Source organism: Pinus tabuliformis, chromosome 6, assembly GCF_031772625.1.
Source record: "Pinus tabuliformis cultivar Carrire ecotype Pingquan chromosome 6, CPIR1, whole genome shotgun sequence".
NCBI lineage: Eukaryota > Viridiplantae > Streptophyta > Pinopsida > Pinales > Pinaceae > Pinus > Pinus tabuliformis.
Window position 1 is genome coordinate 514,341,469 of NC_142292.1, and position 11,768 is coordinate 514,353,236.

General features: G+C 37.0%; 1 protein-coding gene across 2 annotated transcripts; it reads left to right on the plus strand.

Annotated features, from left to right (window-relative positions):
• The first annotated feature begins 5,169 nt into the window (after positions 1–5,169).
• Positions 5,170–11,562, plus strand: LOC149259560 (homeobox-leucine zipper protein ATHB-15-like). Of its 2 annotated transcripts, XM_089418724.1 has the most exons (19): positions 5,170–5,911; positions 6,018–6,177; positions 6,294–6,406; positions 7,259–7,349; positions 7,438–7,533; positions 7,619–7,732; positions 7,825–7,908; positions 8,140–8,295; positions 8,406–8,480; positions 8,635–8,741; positions 8,828–9,020; positions 9,138–9,326; positions 9,474–9,554; positions 9,662–9,796; positions 9,900–10,225; positions 10,334–10,439; positions 10,530–10,679; positions 10,796–10,876; positions 11,330–11,562. In XM_089418724.1, exons 1-19 carry the CDS (start codon positions 5,700–5,702, stop codon positions 11,396–11,398), a joined length of 2,538 nt encoding a protein of 845 aa, XP_089274850.1. In that variant the 5' UTR covers positions 5,170–5,699; the 3' UTR covers positions 11,399–11,562. The 2 variants fall into 2 exon arrangements, with proteins under 2 accessions (XP_089274850.1, XP_089274842.1); XM_089418716.1 differs by lacking the exon at positions 11,330–11,562 and having other exon boundaries at positions 5,173–5,911; positions 10,796–11,123.
• The last annotated feature ends 206 nt before the right edge of the window (positions 11,563–11,768 follow it).

The window sequence follows — 11,768 nt, forward strand, 5'->3', positions numbered from 1 at the left end:
TTTAAAGGAAAACAATTGTGCATTCCTAGATGTTCAATGAGAGAAAATTTGTTGAAAGAAAAACATAGTGGAGGTTTAGCAGGTCATTTTGGGCAAGATAAAACTCTAGCACAGTTACAAGCATTTTATTATTGGCCTCACATGTCAACAGATGTAAGAAATTTTGTGGAAAGATGTAGAATATGTAAAAGGAAGAAGTTAGAACACTGGATTATATCAACCTCTACCAATACCAAATTGATCATGGGAATCCATCAACATGGATTTTCTATTAGGCCTGCCCAAAACACAAAAAGGAAATGATTCAATATTTGTTGTGGTTGATAGATTCTCAAAGATGGCACATTTTATAGCTTGTAAAAAGACAAATGATGCAACTAACATAGCAAACTTATTCTTCAAAGAGATAATTAGATTGCATGGATTGCCTACAAGTATTGTTTCTAATAGAGACACCAAATTTGTGGGTCATTTTTGGAGAACTCTATGGAAAAAGTTGGGAACCAATCTCAGTTTCAACTCAACATATCATCCCCAAACTGATGGTCAGACCGAGGTGGTAAATAGAAGCCTTGGAAATATCTTAAGAAGTTTGGTAAGTGAACATCCAAAACAATGGGATCAGGTACTTGCTCAGGCAGAATTCACATATAACAATTCACCTAACAGAAGCACATGATTAAGCCCATTCTAGATTATTTATGGAATGCATCCAAGAGGGATTTATGAATTGAGGAATCTGGGAAAACAACAATTCAGAAGTGCATATGGTGAAGAATTTGCAACCAATATGCAGGAAATACAGGACAAAGTCAAACATCAACTACAAGAAAGCAACAACAAGTATAAACAAAGAGTGGATTCCAAAAGAAGACAATTGGACTTTAATGTTGGAGATTTGGTTATGGCACACCTTCAAAGATAAATATTTCCTAAAGGGGAATATAATAAATTAAAATTGAAAAAGATTGGACCATGCAAAGTTTTGAGGAAATTTTCCTCAAATGCTTATGAAATAGAACTACCCAAAAACTTTGGTATTTCACCAATCTTTAATGTTTCAGATCTATACCCCTTTAAGGAACCAATGGATGACTCTACAAATGCACCTATTCATGAAAAATTTAGTGGGAGAAGTAGCTACCTTCAACACCAGCAAAGCAGATTGAATCCATCATCGATCAAAGAGTAGCTAAAAGGACCAGAAACAAAGAATATTTTCAATACTTGGTTAAATGGAGAAATCAACCAGTTGAAGACGCTACTTGGATGACAACAACAGAGATTTCAAAATATGGTACTAGTATTGAGGAACTCCAGAAACAAAGCATATGAATGTATTTTTTCTTCCCCAGTAGTTTGATGCAGGAGCATCTTAGATTTAATTTTTTATGTAATTATTTAATTGAAGAATCTAGGATTTTCTAGAATTAGTGAGTCATTTTAGAATTAATTAGGAGATAGGGAAGTTAGGATAGAATTCTAAAATTGAGAGGATAACTCTCAGCTTCCTCCAAATATCTAGGAGGAAGTTTCTTTAGAAGAGATACGAGAGACTTCTCTCCTCTAAATAAACAACCATGTAATTGTTTGTAATGCTCATGATTTGGAGTGCGATTTACTTTTTATTAAATTCTATATTGAATTATGTTCTGAGAGCTGCACCAATGGACAATATAGATAGGTGTCATGGACAATAGAGATAGGTGGTTGCTATATCCACATAAACTATCTAGGCAAATCTACCCGAAGGGATCAATTCTTGCTGATTCATTTTCTTAGCCTAACCCCAAGAGCATCGAGGAGATTTGACCCATGACCTCCCATTAACAAGGTGCTTTAATGAGAGAACTAGGCCAATTGAGCTAACACTTAGGGCTACAATATGAGTGTCCCATTTGTTATTTAAAGTGTTAAATTTATTTATGTACTAAAAATTGCATTTTACTTGATGGAAATTTGGGATCTCAACAAAATAAAGGAGTAGTCTTAAGTGTGACTTTTTGGAGTTTCCAGTGGATTTCTAGGCGACAAAAAAATTATGGCAAAATTTTGATTTGTGTTGTTTAAATTGGTTTTTTCACTGTATATATGGAATTAGCACCCTCAAAAATCCTTGGGGCACTTCGATTGTGAAGAGTTCACCTGTCAAACTTGTCATTTCAATGAATCCCTACAGGATTCTAGACAAATTAAATTAGAAAATAAACTAAGAAACTTTCCAAAAAGTCACACTAAAAGACTACTCAAATAAAAAATTGTATTATCTAATCCATTAAAAAAAGTCAAATTGTAAAATGTTTACACTCAACTTATTAGAACACAACCAAGTTGATCATACATGAATAGATTGTACATAACTTATTATAATTAGCTCATTAAAATGAGGGAAAATTATCTTGAAGTTTAAAAACATTGACGAACCTCACTAGTCACTAATATGCAAACTAAAAATGTTTATTTATGTATTTGTAAAATTATTCAAACTTGTAATGATTTTATATATACTCTCTATATAATGTTGACGATTTTTAGGGTAAAATAATTTTATATTGTAAAATTTGGGCGAATCATTTTTATAAAAGAATGGAAGGTGGCAAATATTTTTTTGGAAAAATCATGGAAAATTAGCCCACCTGCAAATATTAGCCCCTAAAATTTTCCATAATTAAAATAACATGTCATGAAGTGTGATTTAAATTTGGAGAAGTTTACATGTTTTAAGATTTAGATATTTTAGATGATCATCCATAGAAAAAAGTCCAAAATGTAAAACATTGAGACTCTACTTATTCTTTAGAGCAAGAAGTCAAGTCAATAACTAATAATAAGTAACTTATTAATAATTAGCTCATTAAAGTAAACATGTCATAGCACTAAGGGTAAGTTCAAGTTGTCTAAAACCAGAAGTGAAGATTGATACTGTTGCTAGTTGTTGTTGATCACAGGTTTGACTCTCTTGATTCCCTTAGGGTGAGACCTAGTAATAGCAGTTGTCTTTAGTGAGACTTTTTGGAGGCTTTTCCGGTAGGTTTTTCCGGTCAAATTTCTCTAAAATCCGGCAGCAATTTATTGAAATCACAAGGTTGATAGGTAATTTCTGCACAATCAAAGTGTCCTAGGGGTTTTCAGGGTGCTGAATCCAAATATGCAGTTAAAAAACCATTTTAAATAATACAAATCAAGATTTAATCTCAATTTTTTCTGCGGGATTCTGTCACCGGAATCTCCAAAAAGTCACACTAAAGACAACTCCATTAAAGATGATGATTTACCATCCACAAAATGTGGGAAAATACTCTAGAGTTTCTCATGCTTTCATTCCAAGTTGAAAAAAAAAAAACAAAAAACATAATCATATTATAAAGTGAAATTTAAATTTAGATAAATCTAAATATTTTAAGATTTACATTTTTTTGTACTTTTATTATTAAGAAAAAATACCAAAACATAAAATATTTAAAATCCACTTAATCAAATTAATAATTTATAAATAGATTTTATATATATGATGATGATGGTGGTGGTTAATGTCCACTGAGACCAAATTGGTCTATCGGACCTATAATTTTCTTAGTTCTTAATTGTCTCGCTTGTCGTCTTTCTTGGTGAGATTGATGCTGTAGCTTTCTTTTTTTCTCTACGGTCTTCCAACTTCCTTTATCTTGCATCTCCTTTATAAACAAATAAATAAATAAATGGTTAATAGTTAGCTCATTAAAATAAACATGGAGTGAGAAATCTAAACGTTTTATATGATTTATAATTTTTAAACATGGATCCATCTAACTTTGTAAATTTAGAAAAATCTAAATGTTTTATTGTTTAGAATTTTTAAAACAACGATCAATCTAACTTTGTAAAAATAGACTAAGAATATACTAAATTGTATTTTTTATTATTATTAAATTACATGAGATGAATCAAATGGATCTAATGCCAACAAGAACTTGTATTGTCTTTGCATTTTTGTAATTCCAACAATTAATATTTATGATTTAAATAATTTTTTTGAAATATCAATCGAATTTTAATATTTAATTTATTTTTTAATATTAAATTCTTAAAAAACACTGAAAAGGACCCACTTGTAACATATTTAAATTACATATTCATATTTAAACCCAAAAAAAAACTACTTTTCTTTACCACCACCTTACCTATCCCAATTAATAATATATATTTTATTTGTTAAAATTAAGTTATAACAATAATTTCCATGATTCCTCGATTTATCGTTGTTTTAATTCTAAGAGTATGGAGGAGTAAATAAAAAGCCTCTACAAAATTTTCCAAAAGGAGTTCTTTTGATAGTGAGCACCCCAAGTTAATTGACCATGTAACTAACCTGAAGTGGACTAACTCTAGTGTCCATTATTGGAAGTCACTTTCTTGACCATCTTAGAACTCCTTGCTTGCATTTCCTTGTTCCTTTGTAGGTGCATTTAGAGTATATTGACCACTAGTGCCAATTGAATCCATTTGTTATTCAAACTCCACTAGGTAACACATGCCACTTTATTCATCTGAATTGAATATAGACATTTGTCAGATAACCAACATTCTACTAAACTTTGACAGTGTTGAACTCCCTTATCTGGAACTAAGGAGACCATGTGGGGGCAGTTCCTTGTCAATTTTCATTGGCATCAATCCAAATGGGTGGTTAGCCCTATACACAATTCAGTCCATTTCTGACACTCACATCACACCGACCCTTAAGGAAGAAGTAGGGATGGAATTGGCAGAGGACAACCCACTACACTTATTAAAGTCCTAGGGAGGTCCTTCATGAGGGCCAAAGACTTATAGTTCTAGTAAGCTTATCTGACAAGCATTGTGGAGGGGGCTGGTGGGGGATAGGGGGGTGGACGACCCGTGAGAAATACTTTTGGATTTTGCTTTAGAGATCACAACGTCAAAAAAAGAGGACAGCACGCCATGCCAAGGCCGTGCTGTGTCGTCTATCGCTTCCTTGTAAAGGGATGCCATGTGGCCCGCAGATCCATGTACGATATACATCTCCCGCATCCATCCATGGTCATGATGACCATTGGAACATCACCATGATAATATAATAAATGTGCATACAGGTATTTTTATTTTTTTAATTTTTTTTTAAATTCCTGTTCTTAAACACTTGGCGCACGCCCTTCCCAATAAATCTGCCATGGCATACTGTATACCTTGGTGAAACCACAACAATCTGAATCCCCCCTTATACACATGCCTCTTCCCTCCTCATTATAGCACGTCAGTCGGCTCGTTTTCCTCTGAGTTTGGGTTTCACTTTTTTGACAAGCAGCCGGAACCCAGTTCGAATCCCCCCGGCCTTGGCGCCCCCACCGCCCCCGCATACTGTTGTTATTGCTTTAGCATTCTTTTAATGCCCAGCACCGCGTTTATTGCATTTGCATTGATGTCCTGAGGCTGTGTCGTGGGTAATTATTAGTATTATTGGGCTTAGACAGATGAAGAAGAAGAATTCTGTTTTTGTTCGTTTTCGATCTGTGAGGAAGAAGAATAGTTTTGTCTGAATGGAGCTTGTCAATGCTGGGCTGTTCCCTCAGCTCTTCCAGAGACTTGGAACTATTATTATTACTGTGAATTGAAGAGAAGAAGAAGAAGAAGAAGAAGCGTTTTATACACAGAGAGAGAGTTTTAGGGGTAGTGGGATTTAGTGGTTGGTCACTCGGGTAATGGCAGTGACGTCTGGCAAAGAGGGAAAGTCATCAAGTATGGACCAAGGCAAGTATGTGCGTTACACGGCTGAGCAGGTCGAGGCACTGGAGCGACTCTACCATGATTGTCCTAAACCCAGTTCTATTCGTCGCCAGCAGCTCATACGAGAATGCCCCATACTGTCCAACATAGAGCCCAAGCAAATCAAAGTCTGGTTTCAAAACCGCAGGTTAGTTAGCCAGCCAGCCATGCTCTTACTGCTTTGTATGTGTTAGCCTTAGCCCTCCTTATATGGGCTAAAAAACCTATGTTGCCATCTTTGGGTGTTGCTGCAGGTGTAGGGAGAAGCAGCGCAAGGAAGCTTCTCGTCTCCAGGCTGTGAACAGAAAGCTTTCTGCCATGAACAAGCTATTAATGGAGGAGAATGACCGCTTGCAGAAACAAGTCTCGCAGTTGGTCTACGAGAATGGATATTTCAGGCAGCAGTTGCAGAATGTAACAGTTCTTTTAAGTCCTTGTTTTGTTTTTGAGGTTTCACAGAAGGTTTTTGTGGGATTACATGCTTCTGGATACTAAGTTTGAGATTTTTTTTTGGGTGGGGGTTATTGCAGGCCTCCATAGCAACTACAGACACTAGCTGTGAGTCTGTGGTTACAAGTGTTAAACATCAACAGCAAAATCACCTGACGCCCCGGGATCCCCCCAGGGATGCCAGCCCTGCTGGGTATGTTAAATGCCTTTACACCAAAAACTGCATTTATTTTCAGAGTTGGGTTTTGATTATTTTCTGCACCAACGGGCCTTTTTGTATGTTTTGTGGCTTGGTTATAAGTTTTATTTTCGTTTTGCTGTATTCATTAGATCTGTTCTAAGTAGGGTATTGTTTATGTAATGGCTTGATTCATTTGTTATGACTTAGGATCAGTGATTTGAAAACCTACAGGAGCCCAAACAATTGTGGCTGCCTAATGGTCTCGATAGTAGTCTCCTTCTCTATTTCTCTGATAAGTCAACTGATATATATTAATCTCTCTATGTTGAGAGGAAAGGGTTAAAGGATTTTTCAAGCATCTTTTGAGATCACAATTGTATCTACCCTGCAAACTCCTACCCATCTCTCCCATGTAAATAACTGCGAACATAAAGAGTTATTGGATTTTGCAATCCACACCTTGATCTGGAACTGGTAAGGCTTTCCGGAATGAAAAGGGCATGTAGTTCAGTGACAGAGCAGCAGGGGACAGTTCCTGAGTTCGACCTCCAACCTATCCATTTTTTCTTGAGTAGACAACGGTGAGAATGTGAGGGCCTAATAAGCATGGAGATGTGTTATAGACCTGAACTTCACCAGCTCAAAACTAATACAAAATTTTTGCTTAGGAGATGGGACTTTGTTTCAAACTTGTAACGGGTGCTGATATTTTTTCTATGCATATACTACTTCAGTTTGTTATGCAGTTAGGAATTGATTGTGTTTGTTGTCCGGCGTCCTGTAAAATTGTTATGTACATTTTATACCTACAAAATGTTTCAGTTATGACTAGGGTACGGTTTTTTTTGCCTCCTGTCTCTACAGACTCCTTTCTATTGCAGAGGAGACTTTAACAGAGTTTCTTTCAAAGGCTAAAGGAAATGCTGTTGAGTGGATCCAGATGCCTGGGATGAAGGTTTGTTCTCCAGTTTTTGGCTGAACAACATTTTATGTTACTGTTTTTCTAATGGCAGTTAATAATGAGAGTGGGTTATTTTGTACAGCCTGGTCCGGATGCTATTGGAATTGTCACTATTTCACATGGGTGTACTGGAGTAGCTGCACGAGCTTGTTCTCTTGTTGGTATAGACCCTACAAAGGTAAAACATATCCCCATTTCCATGGATCTGTCTTCACTTCAGGTTGATAGATGAATGGGTGCTTATTTTTTGTTGTTTATTTCAGGTTGCAGAGATTCTCAAAGATCGCACATCTTGGCTTCGGGATTGCCGAAGTGTGGATGTTCTTACTGCTTTCTCAACTGGAAATGGAGGAACAATTGAGCTTTTATACATGCAGGTGAAATGAATTGTAAGCTGAGAGGCTTTTAGCCATATAAAATTTGTGAAGTGTTCATCAGTGTCTAATTTGAATGCTACTATTAATTGCAGATGTATGCGCCAACTACTTTAGCTTCTGCCCGAGATTTCTGGACTCTTAGATACACTTCTGTATTGGAAGATGGTAGTCTTGTGGTACGTTGGATACTTCTTGCAGTAACTTGGGGAGTTTTAAGAAAAAATCAAGAGTTCTGGCCTATTTTCCTTCTGATGTTCTTGTACTTTTCTTTTGTTGGCATGTTCCTCATTCTGTCTTTATTTCTTCCCCAAATGTAGTTTTTCTTGTTTCAGTCACATTTCTGAATCGTTTATTCTTCTATAATTTTCTTAACTAACTTTGGAAAACTTCCAAAACCTTCCTGAAAGGTTTGCGAGAGATCCTTGAGTGGAACTCAGGGAGGTCCCAGCATGCCCGCGGTGCAGCAGTTTGTTAGAGCAGAAATGCAACCCAGTGGATATTTGATTCGGCCATGTGAAGGTGGAGGTTCTCTAATTCATATTGTTGACCATATGGATTTGGAGGTATGGATCAATTCTCACACACATTTAGTAAGAGTCATTATATATATATATATATTGGATGGAGTTATCATGGCCTCTGTTTTTCAATTATTTTTCTTGAAATCATGCAGCCATGGAGTGTTCCTGAAGTGTTACGTCCACTGTATGAATCATCCACTGTACTTGCCCAAAAGGTTACGATGTCGGTAAGTGCATTATCCTGTGCCAATTACAGATTCTTTCTATGGTACTTCAATTTTTCTGTTAAAATTTAAGTCAATTACATTTATACCAGAGGCCATCAGATGGAGGCCTTTTTCGTTTGTCTGCCTTTTTTATTGACTGTCTTCTGTTAATTAGGCCTTACGCCATTTGCGTCAAATAGCACAAGAGGTATCTTCTGATGTGGTCCTTGGCTGGGGAAGACAACCCGCTGCATTACGGACATTTAGCCAGAGATTGTGCAAGTGAGTATTCCATTTGAGTTTGGTGTGTGTTTTCCTTGTCTATATCTTCATATTTGTATGTGACAGACTGCCTTGGAATAATGTAGGGGTTTCAATGAGGCAGTTAATGGCTTCACAGATGATGGATGGTCTTTGATGGGTAACGACGGAATGGAGGATGTAACTATTCTCGTCAATTCATCTCCAAGCAAACTGTTCGGTCAACAGTTTGCTTCTTCTGATGGGCTTCCTGCTCTTGGTGGGGGCATCCTATGTGCCAAGGCTTCTATGCTATTACAGGTTTGAATGTCAGTTCCATTATCGTGTCTGGAGTGTATTGTAACATCTCAGTGCATTTATGCTATAAAGAGATAAAACTGTTATAATGACTTTGGTTGTATCTCTTGGATCTTGTAGAATGTTCCTCCAGCATTGCTTGTTCGTTTCTTGCGAGAACATCGATCAGAATGGGCAGATAGTAATATTGATGCCTATTCAGCAGCCTCTTGGAAGGCAAGTCCTTGTACTGTTCCATCCTCACGAATTGGAGGTTTTGGAGGTGGCCAGGTCATCCTCCCATTAGCCCATACCGTGGAACATGAAGAGGTATTAAAACTGAATTATCTTTGTCATCATTCGACTACTGTGTTTAGATGTTTATCAAATTAAATAATTTTATTTATGGTGTACATAAGAAGTCCCAAAATTATCCCAACTCCAATAAAATTTGTGTTGGATTGAATATGCATGCAGTTTTTGGAGGTTATCAAGTTGGAGAATAATGGCCTTACACAGGAAGAAGCTTTGCTATCGAGGGATATGTTTCTGTTGCAGGTATCGTATCGACGTGTTTCTAATGCTTAGCAGAGAAACTTGAAGTGTAAAATTTTAATTTTTACTAATTCATTTGAATTGACGATCCTGCCATTTTGATTGGACAGCTTTGTAGTGGGCTCGATGAAAATGCAGTTGGGGCCTGTGCTGAACTTGTCTTTGCTCCAATTGATGCATCCTTAGCTGACAGTTCTCCTTTGCTCCCTTCTGGTTTCAGAGTCATTCCTTTAGACTCTGGAATGGTGAGTACATTCACTAAGCACCATAGCAAAGACTGAATGTGATGATTTATGTTTACTGACTAAAGTAGGCCTCATTTTACAAATTGCGAAATGCATCATGCAGGATGGCTCCAGTCCAAACCGTACATTGGACCTTGCATCTGCCCTTGAAATTGGATCAGCAGGAGCTCGAACATCTGTTGATTATGGTGGAAACTCTGGCAACCTCAGATCAGTATTGACAATTGCTTTCCAGTTCACTTTTGAGAACCATTTACGGGAGAATGTTGCATCCATGGCTCGTCAATATGTGCGTGGTGTTGTAGCATCCGTGCAGAGGGTTACCATGGCCCTAGCCCCTTCTCGACTGGGTTCCCATCTTGGGCCGAGGCTACCTCCTGGCACCCCAGAAGCACTTACCCTTGCACGTTGGGTTTGTCAGAGTTACAGGTAAAGTAAAAGCCTGACATGTAAGATGAATTTTCTTCAAGAGTTATCAATATTCTTCATTGGCATGATATATGGATTACACTGATTTTATATTCTTTATTTTGCCAGATTTCATTTGGGGGTAGAGCTTCTTAGACATAATTCTGAGGTCAATGAATCTCTGCTGAAAACACTTTGGCACCACTCTGATGCCATCATGTGTTGCTCCTTGAAGGTAAACATGTACAATATCATAGACTTTCTTCTGGAGATTAATTTCAAGTTTGCACAATTCTTACGTTAGGCTGTGTTTGGTGCTGTGCAGTCATTGCCTGTTTTCACCTTTGCGAATCAGGCAGGCCTTGACATGTTAGAAACAACCCTGGTTGCCTTGCAAGATATATCATTAGAAAAGATACTTGACGACAATGGCCGCAAAAGCTTTTGCTCAGATATTGCTCAAATTATGCAACAGGTAATGTTATAATGATCTGCTTAATGTTTCATAGCCTTAACTGTAATTGCTTCAATTCAGTACTCTGTTAGTTGCCCTTTCGTCTCACCTTATCATGGTAATATGGATTTTTACAGGGATATGCCTATCTACCTGCTGGAGTGTGTGTTTCTAGCATGGGCAGGCCTGCTTCCTATGACAGAGCTATTGCTTGGAAGGTCCTCAATGACGAGGAAAATCCCCATTGCATAGCATTCATGTTTATGAATTGGTCCTTTGTTTGACCATTATTTTTCATTGTACAAATTATACCAAGTCCTTGAAGTTAACTTATTGAACAAAATCTCTTTCTGGTCAAGCCTTGTGTGACTGGCCAAAGAAAAAACACAGAGGGAGAGCATGTAAGCAGCATATTTGGTTGCTACATTTTTGCTTTTAATTTGAAAAATGAATTCTGTTGGACAAGGAAGACTCCATTTTGTTTTCAAATTTTGATAGAGTAGAAGAAACGTCTGTTTGAGCTCAACAGGTCTCTTGGCCCCTCTCCTTTTCATCTAATAAAGTAATATTGTTTTGATAAGAGTATAACAAACGTTTCTTTGGGTTCAAGAAGTCTCTTGGCCCCTGTTCATCCAATAAAATACCAATGTAATGCAAATCGTTGTCTGAAGTACAGTGTTTGGGTTGAAGTGGCCGACCAGTTGGGCGTTGAAGAAATTGGTAATGAGGATGTCGGGTAGATTCCTTGAGGGAAGACGAAGAGAAATGATATATGGGTGGGGTTGTTGAAACACCACAAAATGGTGGGACCTTCTTGTTTTCCAAAGGGAATTCTGAGCTGCTGTCTGAAGAATGTTTGTTATCAGAAGACAAATACAAAACAACCATTGAGCCCATTTTTTCATGCATTTGTCGTCATTCTTTATCCTTGCAGATGGAGAATCTTCTTGGTTGAAGAAAAAAAATATATGTATCTTTTGAAAGGTCCAATGTAATTGCATGATTTGACTGAAGGTGCTTCGTACTATTAATCTTTGTTTTCTCTATTTTCAATGATTTTGACAAAAAGGAGAGGATGATGGGAAATAATATACAGTAACTCTCCCTCCT

What these genes read in the sequence shown, in the direction of transcription:
- LOC149259560 (XM_089418724.1), top strand. Translation starts at nt 5,700, where the DNA reads ATGGCAGTGACGTCTGGCAAAGAGGGAAAGTCATCAAGTATGGACCAA. An exon ending in AGGCTTCTATGCTATTACAG is followed by an intron (nt 9,021 to 9,137) that starts GTTTGAATGTCA and finishes TGGATCTTGTAG; the next exon opens with AATGTTCCTCCAGCATTGCT. An exon ending in TTGCTCAAATTATGCAACAG is followed by an intron (nt 10,680 to 10,795) that starts GTAATGTTATAA and finishes GGATTTTTACAG; the next exon opens with GGATATGCCTATCTACCTGC.